The sequence below is a fragment of the Capra hircus genome, chromosome 7 (assembly GCF_001704415.2).
Source record: "Capra hircus breed San Clemente chromosome 7, ASM170441v1, whole genome shotgun sequence".
Taxonomy (NCBI): Eukaryota; Metazoa; Chordata; class Mammalia; order Artiodactyla; family Bovidae; genus Capra; species Capra hircus.
Genome location: NC_030814.1, coordinates 79,242,187 through 79,262,465, shown reverse-complemented (window position 1 = coordinate 79,262,465; position 20,279 = coordinate 79,242,187). Strand labels below are relative to the sequence as shown.

General features: G+C 41.7%; 1 protein-coding gene across 2 annotated transcripts in view; it reads right to left on the bottom strand.

Moving 5' to 3' along the window:
- SNCAIP (synuclein alpha interacting protein) overlaps window positions 1–20,279 on the bottom strand; it is a 168,878-nt gene that overhangs the window by 21,043 nt on the left and 127,556 nt on the right. For both annotated transcript variants that reach the window (XM_018050676.1, XM_018050675.1), the window contains exons 7-8: window positions 7,838–7,963; window positions 471–640 (exon numbers count right to left, since the gene is read on the bottom strand). In XM_018050676.1, coding sequence (XP_017906165.1) covers window positions 471–640; window positions 7,838–7,963 — 296 coding nt within the window. The remainder of the gene's footprint in view (window positions 1–470; window positions 641–7,837; window positions 7,964–20,279) is intronic.

Genomic DNA, 20,279 nt, shown 5'->3' with positions numbered 1-20,279 from the left:
ACCAGGGTACTTGTACTTTTCCAAATACACATTTTTCTTTTTTGAGAAAACTGAGAAACTGGCTCATCTTGAAACTTTCTCTCTCATGCTCTTTATAATTTGCTGAACTATTAAGGACTGAAGTTTGGAATGATGCCCACATGTGCTTTCTGCGCCTGCTACATCATCTGGGGCCCTGAGATGTGAAGACAGAGAAAGACTCTCTCCCCTAGTTCACTGTGGCTTAAGTTTCCTGCTGAGGAAGCTTGCTCTGCATTCTTTTTATGCTTACATATCATTTGGCCTCCACAGAGATGGCATCTTTAGCATGAACACCATCTGTGAGGACTTGGAACGAGGGAAGGAAAGAAGATGAGGGGGACACTTGGCATTCCCGGTACCACCCGCGCGACGGAGCCTTCTGAGGACCGGGCTGACACCTAAGCACGATCGGCCAGACAGGGTTCTCATGGAACAAGCAGGTCACTCACTCCTTCAGCTGCTTGGTGAGCTTCACCACCTGGGAGGCTAGCGACATGCAGGTCTCCACCACCACCAGGTACCGGGAGCACAGGCTGTGTCCGTGGCGCTCTGCGCTCTGGGAGGGCTTCTCCCCTGCGTGGTTCTGCATAGTGACATTTGCTCCGTACTCAACCAGGGTCTGTTAGAGAAGGCAGAGACACGTGATCCGTCAGGACTTCCCTCTAAACATCATTTTTAAAAAGATTTTTGAAGTATAGTTGATTTACAATTTTGTTAGTTTCAGGCGTGCAGCAAAGTGATTCAGTTATATATATATGTGTGTGTGTGTGTGTGTATTTCCTTTTTCCAGGTTGCTTTCCATTATGGGTTGTTACAAGATATTGAATATAGAATATAGTTCCCCATGCTTCACAGTGAACTCTTGTTGGTTATCTATTTTATGTACAGTAGTTAGCATTTATTACTTTCATACTCCCAAATGTATCCCTCCCCCACCTCCTTCTTCCCTTTGGTAACCATAAATTTGTTTCCTATGTTTGTGAGTCTGTTTCTGTTCTGTATACAGAATAATCTGTATTATTTTTTAGATTCCACATATGACTGATACATTATAATTGCTTTTCTCTGACTTACGTAGTATGATATTCCTTAGGTGTGTCCATAAACGTTACTTTTTAATGACTGTAACATAAGGTTGAACGGAACTTCTCCTGTTGTTCCAAAACCAGTCACCAGAGTCCACAGCAGGACAGGGTTGGGGCAAGGAGCCTCACATACAAAGAGGACTTCTAGCGAGATTTTAGCAGTCAGTATCAGATGCCTCCCTTCAGAACTTACAACAACACAACTGCCCAACCTTCCTACTATCAACCCCACCCAGCCTCAGAAGGACACTGGGAAGGAGAGGAGGATGTGTTGTCCTTCGGAGTCCTTTCCTTCATGAGATGAGCAGGGCAGTGTCTGCAGTGAGAGGCTCTGTCCCTTTCAATGGGTGGGCTTATGAATTTAGGGATGCCCATAAGAAAAAGAAGGAACTTTTTTTACCTGTTCTTTTTTGGGCAGCACACTTGATCTGGTACGGAACCTACCCAATCAGAGATAAAAAGAACAGGGGAGAATTGTCATGGCAGGGGCCCGTATTCTCACCACGTGCCCTGCCGAGGATGTGTCCCCACAGATTGAGCAGACGTTGTAGAAGGGAGCATGCTGTGAACTTATTATCACCTGATGAAAATGGAGAAGGTTCTTTAGCAGGAGGAGGCAGTGGGAAGCAACATCGTGGAGAGGCTTGTATGGGGAGGAGGGTGCAAGGTTGGGGCCACATCTCCCTGTCAGGTAGCTGTGGGGAGGCTCTAAAGGACCCTCCAAAGACCCCACCCACCACATCCAAAGCCCCTGAAAGCTGCTCCTGAGGACATCAGTGGCAAACCTTAGTGAGCTAAAGAAGCAAGAAAACTTTCAGGGAGATGCCATGACCCCTGCCAGTTAAGCAAAGAGACAGCTGATTTTCTGTCTCCATACTCCCTATTTGTCCTCAACAGTGGAGCCCAGGAGAGAGCGGTGAATAGGAGCTAAGGTGGTGTGAAACAAGCCAATCAAGCTTCTATCCCAAACTCATTCCTTCTACCCTAAGCTGATCTGGGCTGGGGAGGAGAATACTTTGAATTAGAAATAAGACTGAGATTTTTTTCAATTGGTTTGAAGTATATGTTAACAGTCAAACAAAGGCAAAAAGTTAAGGAATCTTGTCAAGGTATCATTACTATAGGGGAGAAAGATTTGAAGGAGCATGGTTGAGATTGTTAATTTATTTTCTTTTTACTGTACTTTGGCTTGTGTGATCTTAGATCCCTGATCAGGGATTGAACCTGTGCTCTTAGCAATGAAAGCACAGAGTTCTAACCACCGTTATACCAGAGAATTCCCTGCCATTGTTAATTTTTAAAAATCAAAACTTTAGTTTTTATGCTGTGGTAACAACAGACTCCACAAAAAGCTGTCACATCAATATTAATCAACTGTTATAGTCTGATATATTTTTTTGACACTATCAAGATGAGTTTGTAGACCTCCGGATTTATTTTAGTAATAGATAATGTTTTCTCCACAAGAAATAATTGTTATTTTAAAATTTCTAGACTACTCAGACTCAGAGGTCACTAAGGAGCTTCATTTTCCACTCAGTTTAGGATTACTGGCCATGAAAAGTCACTGTGCCCTACAGTCACTTCCACTCAGCTCACAGAGTATCCCCACCCCACACTGGGCTCCCAGAGACCCAGCGTAAACACACACTGTTAACGCTCCCCTTGGCTCCGGCCTCTGCAATTTTCTCTCCAGTGTTTCTCTCCATCATAGCAACACTTGCTCACTCCCTTTTCCACTTCCAATCTCTTTGAACCTACTTTTTCTCACACCCAGTGGAGAGACTTACTTCCAAGAGTATCCAAGTTTCCACATCCATGGTGCCTAGTGCCAAAAATATCATTTGTGTTAAGTGGAGATGAACACACTGAAAGGACAGACTGCTTCTCCTCACATATTAAAAAAAAATTGAAATCTCAGACAGAATTAGTGATATCAGCCGGTTTTCTTTGGCTTGCAGTCATTTATTAGCTGATAAAAGTTTACTCTTTTTTACTTTGAGACTATTAAATATGATGGTGTTTTGTTAAACGGAAAAATGAAGTTTTCAGTCTTCATTCAATTATTTTTCCTCCACAAAAAGCAATGCTACTCCTTTCATCTTTCTGCAGACCCTGGTAGTAATTTAAATTTCTCTCTTTTCTATACACTTTGATTTCTCATCACTCCTTTCACAACTGGGTGTCTCAAATTAGAAGATGCATGCTTTGCCAGCAATAGTGGGGAAACTTCTCAGACACTTGGAATATTTGCTGTTAATGTGGCTTTCCACAGAGCAGTTGCATGTGAGGAGACCCTGTAGAGATCTTTTTGCTATTGCCTCTGCATTCTGGTTTTATTCAGCTCTTGTCTCATATTTACAGCTTTTGCGTATCTTCTCCTGTCATTTCCTAATCCTCTCTGCTTTTCTGAGCAACTGGTTCTCACTGCCCAGTTTTCTCTTCCAGATAGTCTACCAGCACATGGGAAAACCTTGGTAAGTGCCTGTTAAGTTTGGAATAAAAGAAATATTACCAAATATGGTGAAAAAGAGCACTGTTTTCCTAGAGTTCTCAAGCACACATAAGATATTTTGAACTGTATGAAACTGGTGAGGTAAAAGTATTTTCTTTAATCATGGCCTTCACCCATACATTGTCAGTTGCTCTTTTCCTACATTTCAGGCAGATGTGGGGACAAATCCATGGATATTGGGTCATTTTCGATCATAAGAATGGTGTGATTGATCAGACTCTGGTAATGATGGTTTATGTTCCTAAAGCAAATTCCAGGCCAGTTCTAAACTTAGTTTCAATTCAAAGCTTTCCCTCTCCTTACACCATCACTGTCCCTCCTCCCCTTCAGCCCTCCTCCCTCGTTTTGTCAGTCAGAGCCTTATACCTTCTAGCTGAAAAGGCCTATCCAGTTATTTAAAAAAAATTTTTAAGTTGAAGTATAGTTGATTTACAATGTTGTGTCGGTCTTTGCTATATAGCAAAGTGACTCAGTTATACACATGTAGGCATTCTTTTTAATATATTCTTTTCCATTATGGTTTAATCCCAAGATCCTAAAAATAGTTCCCCATGCTGTACAGGCAGGTGGGAGAGGGCAGGCCTGGGAGTTTGGGATTAGCAGATGTTAAACCATTACCTATAGGAGGCCTGCCCAGTTTTCACATCCACGTGCTCCGCTCAGGGCCCCCGACACGCCCTGTGAGAGCGGCAGCCCTGGTGTGGCTCAGCTCCGGGCAGCTCTGTGTTCAGCTGCGGGACGAGACGCCGACCCCGCTTCTCGTAGGAAGCCTGTACTCTCTAAGCAGCCCTCTTGGAGGTCCCCTCAGGTGGCTGGGGCAGGGGGATGCCACCTCCTGTGGCTCCACTCCCCAACCTCTTTCCATCACTACACACATAAGACACAGTAAAATTCTCCAGGTATGTTTGGCTAAAAGGGTGAGGCCACCTGAGGATGTTGGGTGGACTGGCTAGCCAATCAGGGCCTTGCCGAGCCTGTCCACAGGCTGAGGGGGTCTATATCAAGGGCTTCCTAGAATCAGTTCTGGGCTTTTTGAACGTATTGAAGAAGCTCAGTCCTGCTACAAAGAAAGGGAGAAAACCACAGGACCGTCTCTCCCCAGCCTACTAGCTGCTGTGCGTGTGTTTAGTAGCTCAGTTGTGTCTGGCTCCTTGCAACCCCATGGACTATAGCCAGACTCTTTGTGATTCCCTTATCTATGGGGTTATCCCGGCAAGAACACTGGAGTGGGTTGTCATGCTCTCCTCCACGGGATCTTCCCCATTGAGGGACACAACTTGCATCTCTTGTGTCTCGACTGTGTCATACTACTTGACACTCTAAGGAATTTTTCTAATTGTTTCCTGAAAATTCAGTCCTGTTTTTCAGACACTTGGGAAGGCGACGTGTGCTAATAACAGCAGGAACGGCCCACCTGCCATGTGACAGTCTGAGCGATATCTGTCTGACAGGGGTTTTCTGCTATCTGGAGAACACAGGGTACTTATCATCTACTGTCCTCAGCACTGGGGTTATCAGGCAATGCTGAAAGGGCAAGAGACCCTGTCCACGTCCTGTGACACTCAAGGAGAGACCCAGACAGCTATTTATGCCAATGCTTGTGTTAGAACTAACACCCCCAAAAAGATGTCCTTTTCATTATAGGGGACTGGAATGCAAAAGTAGGAAGTCAACAAACACCTGGAGTATCAGGCAAATTTGGCCTTGGAATATGGAATGAAGCAGGGCAAAGACTAATAGAGTTTTGCCCAAATGCACTGGTCATAGCAAACACCCTCTTCCAACAACACAAGACAAGACTCTACACATGGACATCACCAGATGGTCAACACCGAAATCAGATTGATTATATTCTTTGCAGCCAAAGATGGAGAAGCTCTATACAGTCAGCAAAAACAAGACCAGGAGCTGACTGTTGCTCAGATCATGAACTCCTGATTGCCAAATTCAGACTCAAACTGAAGAAAGTAGGGAAAACCACCAGACCATTCAGGTATGACCTAATTAAAATCCCTTATGATTATAAGCAGAAGTGAGAAACAGATTTAAGGGCCTAGATCTGATAGATAGAGTGCCTGATGAACTATGGACTGAGGTTCGTGACACTGTTCAGGAGACAGGGATCAAGACCATCCCCATGGAAGAGAAATGTAAAAAAGCAAAATGGCTGTCTGGGGAGGCCTTACAAATAGCTGTGAAAAGAAGAGAAGCCAAAAGCAAAGGAGAAAAGGAAAGATATAAGCATCCGAATGCAGAGTCCCAAAGACTAGCAAGAAGAAATAAGAAAGCCTTTCTCAGCGATCAATGCAAAGATATAGAGGAAAAGAACAGAATGGGAAAGACTAGAGAGCTCTTCAAGAAAATTAGAGATACCAAGGGAACATTTCATGCAAAGATGGGCTCAATAAAGGACAGAAACGCTATGGACCTAATAGAAGCAGAAGATATTAAGAAGAGGTGGCAAGAATACACAGAAAAACTGTACAAAAAATATCTTCATGACCCAGATAATCACGATGGTGTGATCACTCACCTAGAGCCAGACATCCTGGAATGTGAAGTCAAGTGGGCCTTAGAAAGCATCACTATGAACAAAGCAAGTGGAGGTGATGGAATTCCAGTTGAGCTATTTCAAATCCTGGAAGATGATGCTGTGAAAGTGCTTCACTCAATATGTCAGCAAATTTGGAAAACTCAGCAGTGGACACAGGACTGGAAAAGGTCAGTTTTCATTCCAATCCCAAAGAAAGGCAATGCCAAAGAATGCTCAAACTACCACACAATTGCACTCATCTCACACGCTAGTAAAGTAATGCTCAAAATTCTCTAAGTCAGGCTTCAGCAATACGTGAACTGTGAACTCCCAGATGTTCAAGCTGGTTTTAGAAAAGGCAGAGGGACCAGAAATCAAATTGCCAACATCCACTAGATCATGGAAAAAGCAAGAGAGTTCCAGAAAAACATCTATTTCTGCTTTATTGACTATGTCAAAGCCTTTGACTGTGTGGATCACAATAAACTGTGGAAAATTCTGAAAGAGATGGGAATACCAGACCACTTGACCTACCTCTTGAGAAACCTATATGCAGGTCAGGAAGCAACAGTTAGACCTGGACATGGAACAACAGACTGGTTCCAAATAGGAAAAGGAGTACGTCAAGGCTGTATATTGTTACCCTGCTTATTTGACTTATATGCAGACTACATCATGAGAAACGCTGGACAGGAAGAAGCACAAGATGGAATCAAGATTGCCGGGAGAAATATCAATAACCTCAGATATGCAGATGACACCAACTTTACGGCAGAAAGTGAAGAGGAACTAAAAAGCCTCTTGATGAAAGTGAAAGAGGAGAGCGAAAAAGTTGGCTGAAAGCTCAACATTCAGAAAACGAAGATCATGGCATCTGGTCCCATCACTTCATGGGAAATAGATGGGGAAACCATAGAAACAGTGTCAGACTTATACTTTTGGGCTCCAAAATCACTGCAGATGGTAACTGCAGCCATGAAATGAAAAGACGCTTACTCCTTGGAAGAAAAGTTATGACCAACCTAGATAGCATATTCAAAAGCAGAGACATTACTTTGCCAACAAAGGTCCGTCTAGTCAAGGCTATGGTTTTTCCTGTGGTCATGTATGGATGTGAGAGTTGGACTGTGAAGAAAGCTGAGCACCGAAGAATTGATGCTTTTGAACTGTGGTGTTGGAGAAGACTCTTGAGAGTCCCCTGGACTGCAAGGAGATCCAACCAGTCCATTCTGAAAGAGATCAGCCCTGGGATTTCTTTGGAAGGAATGATGCTAAAGCTGAAACTCCAGTACTTTGGCCACCTCATGTGAAGAGTTGACTCATTGGAAAAGACTCTGATGCTGGGAGGGATTGGGGGCAGGAGGAAAAGGGGACGACAGAGGATGAGATGGCTGGATGGCATCACGGACTCGATGGACGTGAGTCTGAGTGAACTCCAGGAGTTGATGATGGACAGGGAGGCCTGGTGTGCTGCGATTCATGGGGTCACAAAGAGTTGGACACGACTGAGCGACTGAACTGAACTGACTGAACTGTGTGCATTTCTGGAAATACAAATATATCAATTTGATTCTTTTATTATCCACTAAAGAGACAAAGTTGATTGATCTAGACATTTAAATTCCCTTTTTCTGTTTTACTACTTGTTGCACTCATGTCTCCAGAGAAGCAGGGCCTGTGTACCTGTATGCACCCGAGGTAGCCATGCTGGGAGGCCACATGAACAGCACTGTTGCCATCTTGGTCCACTTCATCCAGCGAGATGCCCTGCTCTTGCATGAACTGAAGAAGCCACAGCAGAATCTTCTCCTATAAACACAAGGACAAGTTGGAATTAATTAGGCTGCCATGTAGAGCCAAATGACTGGAAAAGACCCTGATGCTGGGAAAGACTGAAAGTAGGAGGAGAAGGGGGTGACAGAGGATGCAATGGTTGGATGGCATCACCAATTCAATGGACATGGTTTGAGGAAACTCCAGGAGATGGTGAAGGACAGGGAAGCCTGGTGTGCTGCAGTCCATGGGGTCGCAGAGAGTCAGACATGACTGAGCAGCTGAACATGTAGAGAAGCCTAATAAGAAGACAGGAAAATAAAACTCCAACATGTGAAGCTTAGTTATAGCCACGCTTACCCTACGAAGAGAACATTTCCATTCTGTATGAACTGAAAATTCATGAATCTCTGACTAAAGTCAATGAAAGAGAATTGTGCTGAGAATTCAAAGAGCAGAAACTTATCTCAGAAATGCTCTTGTTTTGCTTCCATATTCTTCAGGTGGAAAAACTGATTCAGAGAAAGTTTGAGCATCTCCTCAAAGTTACACAGTGAGACGGAGTCAATGCTGGAACCAGAATCCAAGTCTTTTGATTTCAAGGCAATATTTTTGCTACTCTGCTAAATTATCTGGTAGCTTTAAGAATATTATAAAACCTTGAACTATTGAGATAACTAGTTTCTACTTTATCACACTTCAACTATGAATTCGTAATCTCACACCTTTCAATCAGCAGGCTTCCAAAAAGGGGAAACATATAAAGTTGTTAAGCATAAGATAACCACAGTGAAATAAAACTGGGACCCTCTTGATTTTTCTGATCAATTGGTGGTGGCATTTGAAAGGTAAAGGTTTCTCTTCTATGTTAAAGAGCACCAAACCTCTGAACACAACCTTTCCAAAGCAAAGACACAACAGTCAGTGCGTGTTGTCATAACCTGTTTGCATTTTACCCACTGAGTCTTTTTTGGTATTTTCATGTTATTTTTAGTCTCAGGAGAAAGCAGGGGGATGGGATTTCAGGGTTTTAAAATGGAAAAATTAAATATAATGCTAAAAAAAATACGAGAGTGGTAAAAACAACAGCATGAAATTTAGTGGGTGGAATTTGACATTTAAAAAGATGATCATGCCTTTCAAAGAGGCTTGAACCTCTCCTTAGCCTTTTAAAGGATTTTTTCCCAGTTATTTGCTCAGACTGGTCATGAACTTTTATACTTTTCTGGATTAAATTTGCCTGCACCTTCTGAACATGCCAACTAATCTGCTAAAGGAATGTTGGATCAAAACAGCCAACTCCTTTCATGTTTCTCCCCTCATGTGGGGAACGGGGCACTGTTTACGAAAGCAACTATGATAGCAGGGAGAGACCGAATATACGCACCACACTTTTTTTCACAGGAGCAAGCAGAAAGTAAGTCCTCTAAAGAAAAAGAGAAAATGTAGTCAATACCCTGCAACCAACCAAGAATGTACCCTGGCAAAGCAGAGTGAGCTGCAAAAACACAGACCTTGTTGGAAGGGAAACCCTCCATGTCCAGAGAGAATGAGGTGGGGCAGAGCCCTGAGGCCAGGGCTGGGTGGCTGGAGGTGGATAAAAAAGAGGCCTAGGTGCTCTCTTCTTCAGAGGCAAAGAAAGAAAGGAAGTTGAAACTGATACCAGAGCAAGTGGTTTCAAATGAATAAGGTAGAACAACTGCTGTTACTTTTCCTATTTTAAGGGAAAAAAAAAAAAAACTGAATTACCTTAATTTGGAGACAGATGATTAATTCATTTTTATTGAAGTACAGTTGCTCTACAATGTTGTTAGTTTCTACTGTTCAGCAGAATGAATCGGTTATACATATATATATATATTCCCTTTCTAAGATTTCCTTCCTATTTAGGTCACCACAGCACCTTGAGTAGAGGTCCCGTGCTACACAATAGGTTCTCATTAGCTATCTATTTTATACATCGTAGTGTATGTATATGTCAACCCCAAATCCCCAATTCATCCTCCCTCCTTCTTAGTATCCAGAGGTTTGTTCTCTATATCTGTCTCTCTATTTCCGTTTTGCAAATAAGATTATCTGTACCATTTTTCTAGATTCCGCACATAAATGATATTCTATGATACTTGTTTTTCTCATTCTGACTTACTTCACTCTGTATGAATGTCTCTAGGTTTATCCATGTCCCTGCAAATGGCACTGCTTCATTCCTTTTCGTGGCTCAGTCATATTTCACTGTACACATGCATCACATCTTCTTTATCCATTCATCTGCTGATAGACATTTAGGTTGCTTCCATGTCCTAGCTGATGTAAATAGGTGCTGCTGTGAACACTGGGGTGCACGCATCTTTTTAAATTATGCTTTTATCTGAGTATATCCCAAGAGTGGGATTGCTGGATCATATGGTAGTTGTATTTTTAGTTTTCTTCAGAATCTCAGTACTGTTCTCCAGTGGCGGCATCAACTTATATTCCTACCAACAGTGTAGGAGGGTTCTCTCCTCCATATCCTTTCCAGCATCTGAATCATGTGATCTTAACTCCTAAAAAAATCTGGATGAGTGGGTATATCTCAAGATCAATGACATGACCAACTGGTTAGAAGCCAATGTCTAAGAAATATCAAGAGGGCAAGCTGCTGTGCCTTTGCTGGTGAAAAGGACAGCCCTGCTATCTTCAATGGTCACTGGCAAGCTTGTGGTGACTTGGTTTGCTCCATGATATTAAACATTAAGATTGTAAAATGGGAGAGATTTTAGCGAATCATCCAATTCAAACACTCTTATTTTCAAATCGGACAACTGAAGAAAACAACTGGATATTCTCAGATATTTCAGCAGCTTCTTTAGCAAGTAAAGTTCAGAGGAGTTCAAGATAATCAGAAATATTTTATATGTACGTTCTCGTCAGGCATACTTTCATGTTTTCCAGACTCAATTAAATATCATAATGGATATGTGTGTGCTCCACACGCACAGAAAATGCCCTTTGCTATAATTCACAGTGTTTTGACTTTTGTTGTTGTTGCTCAGACACCAAGTCATCTCTGACTCCTTGTGATTCCTTGGATTGCGGCACACCAGGCTTCTTTGTCTTTCACTGTCTCCCGGAGTTTGCTCAAATTCATGTCCTTTGAGTCAGTGATGCCATCGAAGCATCTCATGCTCTCATCCCCTTCTCCTGCCTTCAATCTTTTCCAGCACCAGAGTCTTTTCGAGTGAGTTGGCTCTTCCCATCAGGTGGCCAAAGTATTGGATCTTCAGCATCAGTCCTTCCAATGAAAATTCAGGGCTGGTTTCCTTTAGGATTGACTGGGTTGATCTCCTTGCAGTCCAAGGGACTCTCAAGAGTCTTCTCCAGCACCACAATTCGAAAGCATCAATTCTTTGGCTCTCAGTCTTCTTTATGGTTCAACTCTCATGTTCAGATATAACTACTGGAAAAACCATAGCATTGACTATATGGACCTTTGCTGTCAAAGTGATGTCTCTGCTTTTCAATATGTTGTTTATGTCTGTATAGCTTTTCTTCAAGGACTAAGTGTCTTTTAATTTTGTGGGTACAGTCACTGTCTGTAGTGATTTTGCAGCCCAAGAAAATAAAATCTGTCACTGTTTCCACTTTTTCTCCATCTGTTTGCCATAAAGTGATGGGACCAGATGCCATGATCTTAGTTTTTTGAATTTGAGTTTTAGGTCAGCTTTTTCACTCTCCTCTTTCACCTCCATCAAGAAGCTCTTTAGTTCCTCTTTTCTTTCTGCCATTAGAGTGGTATCATCTGCATATCTGAGGTTGTTGATATTTTTAGTAATGGAGTTAGAGGAAATAGAATACTACATTCCATAAGAGCAGGAATTTTCCCCTTATAGAAATCTGGGGAAAACCTATAGAGACCTGGACTTTACAGGGGCTTGAGGCCTTGGGAGAACAGGACAAGGTCTGTGTAAGGCAGGAGGCGCCCTGGCTGCTGGGGCTCTCCCAGTCAGGTGTAGTCCATACTGTTATGATAACCTGCTGCTTTTCTTAGGACGGCCTGGATAATTCTTCCTTACAATTACTTTTACCAAATTCAATATGCAAAACTTTAATCAAGCAAGAACCATTATCTTAATTCAGGTTAGTTGCTCCGTGGTGTCTGGCTCTTTGTGACCCCATGGATTGTAGCCCACCAGGCTTCTCTGTTCAAGAAACTCAAACGCTGGGAGATAGTGAAGGACAGGGAAGCCTGGCATGCTGTAGGCCATGGGGTCAGAAAGAGTTGGACACATCTAAGCGACTGAACAACAGGAGCAACAACATTATCCTATTGTTTAAAACAATGTAGGTCTTTGCCCAGCAGGTCAAATTCAGTTTCCTATGCTGCAGTGGACACTTTAATAAGAAGCTATGCAACTGGCTGCAGCTTCCCTAGTGGCTCAGATGGTAAAGAGTCTGCCTGAAGTGTGGGAGACCTGAATTTGATCCCTGGGTCGGGAAGATCCCCTGGAGAAGGAAATGGCAACCCACTCCAGTATTCTTGTCTGGAAAATCCCATGGATGGAGGAGCCTGGTGAGCTACAATCCATGGGGTCACCAAGAGTCAGACATGACTGAGCAACTTCACTTTCACTTTATGCAACTGGCCTGTTTACTGAGAAGTTATATGGAAACGACCATCTCCCCTATGATACTGTGCAGAGAGGCACTGCTCAAAGGGATGGGCTGACTATCCACTTAGTTTCACAACCAAAGTTTAGGATTTCTGAGATGGCATGGAGATGGTTAGAATCCCTTGGTTTGGGTAAAAGCATGTTTAGCATCCTGGAGAAGACAACGGCAACCCACTCCAGTGTTCTTGCCTGGAGAATCCCATGGATAGAGGAGCCTGGTGGGTAACCGTTCATGGGATCACAAAGAGTTGGACACAATGTCGGCCACAATGTTCTGAGTGACTAAGCACAATGTTTAGCATCCACTCTCCTAGAAATGCTTTCTGCTCTGATTCTGGAAAACATGCCTGCAGAGACCCACAGTCCTACGGTTTAAACAGTGACTTATTTGACAAATATCCAGTAAAGAGAACAGAACAGATACAGCTACTTTCTCCAACTAAGAAGATCCTGTGAATGTACATCATATATAAATATATATCCATGATGCCTAGCTTTTCTTTTAGACCTTTAGTGTGTTCTCCCCACCTCCCCAGTGACCCCATCCCTGCTGTGTGTGTGTGTGTGTGTGTGTGTGTGTGTGTGTATGTGAGAGAGAGCCGAGTGGGTGGGGGATATTACAGAATGTAACTTCAGACCTTCATGTTCCCATAGGTATTGCTTTTAGGGAACATCCAATGTAACCACATGGATGAGGCAGTTCTTCTGTATTATTTGTTTTACAGAATGCCTCTCCAACTGACAGGCCATCCAATCACCTATATCTATTATATCTACCCATTCAATGTTAATCTAATGAATGAAAACTTACTTTATGTACTAGTTTCCTCTTCTGGGGATTTTCTGCTCTTTTGATAACCTGTTTTAATGTTTTTTTGTGTGTGCATTCTTAAAGGCAATGGAATTTCTTTATACAGGCAATTAATACATGTAATTTATGAACTTTGCTGGACAGTCTAGTCAAAAATGTAATTGAAAAGTATGCCACAGGTGCATTGCTGCTATCAATAAAATCTCTATAGTTTTGTTACAACTGTAAGTTCTAAAGGAGGCAATTTTGTCTGTGATTATAAGTCATCAAATCTAACAAGCCATCAATTGTAAGATTCATTCCAGTTTTTGAGATGGTAAAATGTGAAAAAAAAAAAAGGCCAGCAATAGTTTCATATTGTCACTTATTGTAAAATAAATGTAGAATCTAGAGACAGTAGAATGTGAAAAAAATAATACATCCAAGAATTGACTGAACAGGTTTAGGACCTCCCTGGTGGCTCAGACGGTAAAGAGTCTGCCTGCCAATGCAGGAGACCCAGGTTATATCCCTGGGTTGGGAAGACACCCTGGAGAAGGGAATGGCAACCCACTCCAGTATTCTTGCCTAAGAATTCCATGGACGGAGGAGCCTGGTGGGCTACAGTCCATGGGGTCACATAGAGTCAGACACGACTGAGTGATTAACACACACACAGAGATTTAGGCTGAAAAAAATTTTTTTTTTTTTTGCCAAATTTATCTTATACTTTACTTATAGGTAAATAAATAATATTTGTAGCAATAAAAATCATAAAATGGAAGGTATCCAATAATCATTATACCAACATTTACCTAGTGTCTGCTCCAGGCTTCCTGTGACTTTTCTCATTTGGATCTCAGAGCAACCCTGTTAAGAAAGTTTTATTATCTCCATTCTAAAGATGAGGAAACTGAGGTCCAGGGAGACATTTTCTTATCTTTTCTTTTAAAATAAAGAAATATAGACAAGGCTCCTGGGCTAGTAAGGGTAGGGCTAGGCTAAACTCAGACTGAGGAGCTAACATTCTGTGTCTTCTGTGTATGAATATCCACCATGGCTCATGACCCATGACCCTTGACTCCATAAAGGACATGCTCCTTTGGCACCCCTTGGGTCACAGAAATCACGTTAACTGCCTGTCAGTCTGTGGGTTGTGGAGCTCTGTGCTGGTTATGTTTTTTCAAAGGTCCTTGGAGAGCAGATTCTTGCTTGTGCCAATCAAAGATTCTTCTATGCACTTTCACCTGCAATCGCAGCACTTTCAGCGTTGTTTTCTTATTTCTGCCCCATGACAACAAAATAATAAAGTCAACAGAATATTTCTCCTTTCAAAAGTAAACTGTGGAAAAACTATGACACAGCCTGTGGAAGCAACCCCCTCACCAGCAGGCCCGTCACCACTCATGACCATTCGGAGGAATTCTGAGCCTCTTGTGAAAAAGTGACTTTTATTTTTTTTAATCTGATCAGGTCAAACATTTAAAATGGAGAATGAACATCACATGGGCAAGTGTGCTCTTTCTCAGTAAATGGTTAATGCTATGATGCCTGTTGTTTCCGTAGCAGAACTTCTTGACCAAAAGGCACATTGAAGGTTTAGAAACAAAATGAGAAGTTTGATGTTGAAACAGTGACCAACACGCCAGACAGGCCGGAGCCCCCAGGCATGTGAGGGCGAGAGCTTCGCTGGGACCCTGAAGGAGACCATCTGAGCTTTCATACTTGAATGAAACAGTCCAAGTTACACAGGTGGTAGCTTTGACTTGAGATCATTCTGTCTCGATTGTTTCACCAGCAGCATCTCTCCCACGGGACGGCAAAGCAGGCCCATCTGAACACGCGCCCCTCTCTTTCCCCGAGTGTCCCTCACGCGTTCACCTTCATGCTCCCCGTGGCCGGTTCTGCTAGGTACTACCAGACAACGAAGTAACTGCCCTCTCTGAGACTTTGTGTGTCAAGAGGAGGAAAATCAATTCCTGTTACCCAAAGATCTATCACTCCAGGAGACTAAAAACTGCTGGCTACCCTGTGGTTCTGGAGTCCTTACAGGTAATTTTTTACCAGAAAAAGGATGCCAATTGTGAGTCAAATGGAGCCCATTCTTTTAAGAATCTATAGTAGGGGCCAAGGGTAACTAAAATAAACCAGGAGAGAAATTTTCCTCTGTACTATCCTTTCCAAAAGGTATTTACCGAAGAAACAAAAGCATAACACACTCAAGTGCCTGCTCGATGAAAAACCTGCATGTGCTGAATCCATTAGAAAACTGTTCAGTAACAATCTTCCTTGTGAAAATATTAGGCTTGCAGTGGTTCCAAGTTCAGCATCTCCACAGGTTATCTGTTACCTAAGTGGCTGCAGCGGATGTAGGATGGCTGGGCTGAGCTTGCAGTCCTAATGGGTGTCTACATTTTCCACTTGGGTAGGAATGCTCTCCTGAAGGCACTGCTGGGGTGCTCTGCTCAGAGCTGTACTTGAGGTCATTAAAAATGCTTATCAACTTGAAATAACAATCTGAAGACTGATACTAACATGAAGCAAATGTTTGACATGGCTCTTCACAAAGGTCACTGATTTCTGTATTTTCCTCTACTCCAGCCAAATAAACCACACTATCACCTGATCAAATCCCAGAAATGGCACTTTCTTTTGTTTTGTCCCAATGGCTTCAAAGTTATGAGACGCCTGCTGTGAGAGTTGAAGAGAGAAACTGGCACCTATAAGCAACATTTCCCAGGACAAAGAATACCAGATGCCCTATTATTGACTTAAAGTCTCAGAACAGCAATGCAATCCTTCCCTCCTTTTCTTTGGCAAGCTCTTCCAAAACTGCAGTCAGCTTTTCCACTGATATCTGAAACTCTTCTTTACATAAGCAAATGAAATCAGGGGTGTGAAACAATTATTCAGACAATTTGAGAATAAATAAAATTTCATCTTATACTGAGAATGATTTATGAGGACTATTTGTCTTCATAATTCTTGTGGTCATTTGAAAATACTATTCTCCCCTCTGCTGGCCTAAGCCAAAAAAGAGCATCTTTAGCAAATACTTATTAATTCTTATGGTAGTTCATAGAATACCGTGGCTGGGGCTCATAAGCACAATACACAAAGAAAATGAAGCAATTACTTCAAAGACAGTGGCTTTTACAAATTTTAAATGTTCTTGCTTCTTTCTTCATTCCATAAATTTAGTACCATGAGCTGTGTTTAAGATACTCCAAATATCACAACATATTGTTAGATAGAATTATTTTTTAAAAAAAGGACTTCTGCAGCTATATCAGTTCCATTGCAAACAAGCTACACAAATTTACATGGATGGAGAAAAATACAGGATCTGGCCTCAGAGTCAAAGGACCTAAGTTGAGATCCAGCCTTTGCTCTACTGGCCACTAGACCACTTAGCCACTTAAACGACTTCCTGTCTTCAGTCTCCTTGTCTATAGACTAGGGATAAAAACAACAGGACCCAATAATGTTGTTTTAAAGACTAAGTCAGATAATGTACACAAAGTCCAATGGCATGGTGCTTGGTACGTATAGGAAACATTACATATATATATATAATTGAAGTTACCATATAAAGTATCACCTAACATGAACCCCACTGAAGAAAGGTTGTGGCAATATTCTGAGTCTATTTATAAATTTGAGACTGTCATGCTCGAAAAAGTATAATCTCTTGTTAACAACACCACAATTTACTGCCGCTGGGAAAGTTTACGAAGCCAAAGGGATACGGTTATAAGAATGAGAAGTAATTTTCTTTGCCACAAACAAATGTGATTAAATCTATTTTAATGCACTGCTGACTTTATTTATATTTTCTTAAGGCTGAGATTGGCATTTTGTGGTTCCAGTTTTTTTAAAGATTATTTATACTCATCCTTCCCAAAGGGAGTTAGTGATGATTTTTTACTGCATACACTGGATTGTAATGTGTACATCAATTACTCAAACTGGGATTTCCTAATGTAGGAACTGACTGTAACTGAGACTCACTTCGTCTGCATGATTGCTCATCTTTTTTTTTTTTTAATTCTCTAATTCTTTGTTGAAGATGATAAAACAAGCTTTGAATACATAAACAAACATGAATAGAAAAACTCAATGTTGTAATTATTACCAAATTAATATGAAAGTAAAATTTAGCAATGACAATTAAAATCCCAATAAAGATAGTTTAACCGAACGTAAACAGCCTATTTTGGAAAAGAAAACATGTACGAATATTTAAGAAAATTTTAGGTAAGTGATTGTTTTGTTTATCTTTAATGGAGCAAGGAGAGCCAACCAATCCATTCTGAAGGAGATCAGCCCTGGGATTTCTTTGGAAGGAATGATGCTGAAGCTGAAACTCCAGTACTTTGGCCACCTCATGTGAAGTCAACTCATGTGAAGAGTTGACTCATTGGAAAAGACTCTGATGCTGGGAGGGATTGGGGGCAGGAGGAGAAGGGGATGACAGAAGATGAGATGGCTGGATGGCATCACTGACTCGATGGACGTGAGTCTGAGTGAACTCCGGGAGTTGGTGATGGACAGGGAGGCCTGGCATGCTGCGATTCATGGGGTCGCAAAGAGCTGGACACGACTGAGTGACTGAACTGAACTGAATGGAGCAAGACTTCCTCAATTAATGTCTTACTAAAGATTTACTTTTTAATTTTGGGTTCAAGAAAATATATCATTTTTCCTTTCCACAGAAGTTAAATTTGTTTACTGTAGGAAATTTGGAAAGAAGTGAAAAACATAAAAAAAAAGAAAACAAAAGCCACTTATAATTCTGAGTGATAATTACTATAAACATGTGGAGACATAAGTTTTTTTTTCTAGTCTTATTATTCATTTCTCTTTCTCTCCAAAATTCAGAGTTGGTACCAAATTACAGGAACAGTTTTGTATCATATATTTTAACTCAATATTATATAATGAATATTTTTCTGAAAAATTCTGTCATATGAATGTCTCATTATTTATCCAATATTCTACCATGAAATATCTAGGTTTAACACATTTTTTTCCCTACAAAAAATACTACAATGAATATCATTGCCTATAAATCTTTGAATACATCTTTGATGACTTTTTAGGTTTGGATTTTGACATATTAAAAATTTAAAAAGTGGCAGATTACATAGTATGCAAAGAGAAAATAATTAAAAATTTCTTGGGGTAAAGCAGACTGTCCTCTACCTGAGCAGGGGCAGGGAGCTCCCTCCACAGGTCTGATGTGCAGGGGGCTGGCAGGAAAGCGCTGCACCTGCATGGCCCCGACTCCCATGAGTACCTGCATGAGGTCACACCTGAAGAGACCCTGAAGAGATGGCAAAGGATGAGCAGGCCGCTCCTGAAAAGCTGTTCACCCTGGAGGAATTTCAGGGCGGGTAAATTTCAGCTCCAGAATTTACGGCTTCTCAACCGTGGTGGGAGACGGGTCTGGTGGGCACTGGTGCCCTTGGAGCATGTTCATCAGTTCCTGCTGAAGAGGAGCCCAGGCCGCCTCCCAGAGGACTGCGCTGCGGCTCCCAGCTCCCGACGCGCGGGCCACTGAATGGGTAGGAATGATGGCTGAGTGGTCACAAACAGAAAAGGAAGCAGAGAGCATTCGAAATCAGAGAGAAGAAACCCAGCTCCACCCACCAGAACTCCAACACAAGCCTCCCTAACCAGGAAACCTAGACAAGCCACTGATACAACCCCACCCACAGTGAGGAAGCTCCATAATAAAGAGAACTCCACAAATTACCAGAATATAAAAAGGCCACCCCAAACACAGCAATATAATCAAGATGAAGAGACAGAGGAATACTCAGCAGGTAAAGGAACAGGAGGGTTGCCCACCAAACCAAACAAAAGAGGAAGAGGTAGGGAATCTACCTGAGAAAGAATTCCGAATATTGATAGTGAAAATGATCCAAAATCTTGAAATCAAAATGGAATCACAGATAAATAGCCTAGAGACAAGGATTGAGAAGATGCAAGAAAGGTTTAACAAGGACCTAGAAGAAATAAAAAAGAGTCAATATATAATGAATAACGCAATAAATGAGATCAGAAACACTCTGGAAGCAACAAATAGCAGAATAACAGAGGCAGAAGATAGGATTAGTGAAATAGAAGATAGAATGGTAGAAATAAATGAATCAGAGAGGAAACAAGAAAAACGAATTAAAAGAAATGAGGACAATCTCAGAGACCTCCAGGACGATATGAAACGCTCCAACATTCGAATTATAGGAGTCCCAGAAGAAGAAGACAGAAAGAAAGATCATGAGAAAATCCTTGAGGAGATAATAGTTGAAAACTTCCCTAAAATGGGGAAGGAAATAATCACCCAAGTCCAAGAAACCCAGAGAGTTCCAAATAGGATAAACCCAAGGCAAAACACCCCAAGACACATATTAATCAAATTAACAAAGATCAAACACAAAGAACAAATATTAGAAGCAGCAAGGGAAAAACAACAAATAACACACAGGGGATTCCCATAAGGATAACAGCTGATCTTTCAATAGAAACTCTTCAGGCCAGGAGGGAATGGCAAGACATACTTAAAGTGATGAAAGACAATAACCTACAGGCCAGATTACTGTACCCAGCAAGGATCTCATTCAAATACGAAGGAGAAATCAAAAGCTTTACAGACAAGCAAAAGCTGAGATAATTCAGCACCACCAAACCAGCTCTCCAACAAATTCTAAAGGATATTCTCTAGACAGGAAACACAAAAAGGGTATATAAACCCGAACCCAAAACAATAAAGTAAATGGTAACAGGATCATACTTATCAATAATTACCTTAAATGTAAATGGGTTGAATGCCCCAACCAAAAGACAAAGACTGGCTGAATGGATACAAAAACAAGGCCCCTCTATATGCTGCTTACAAGAGACCCACCTC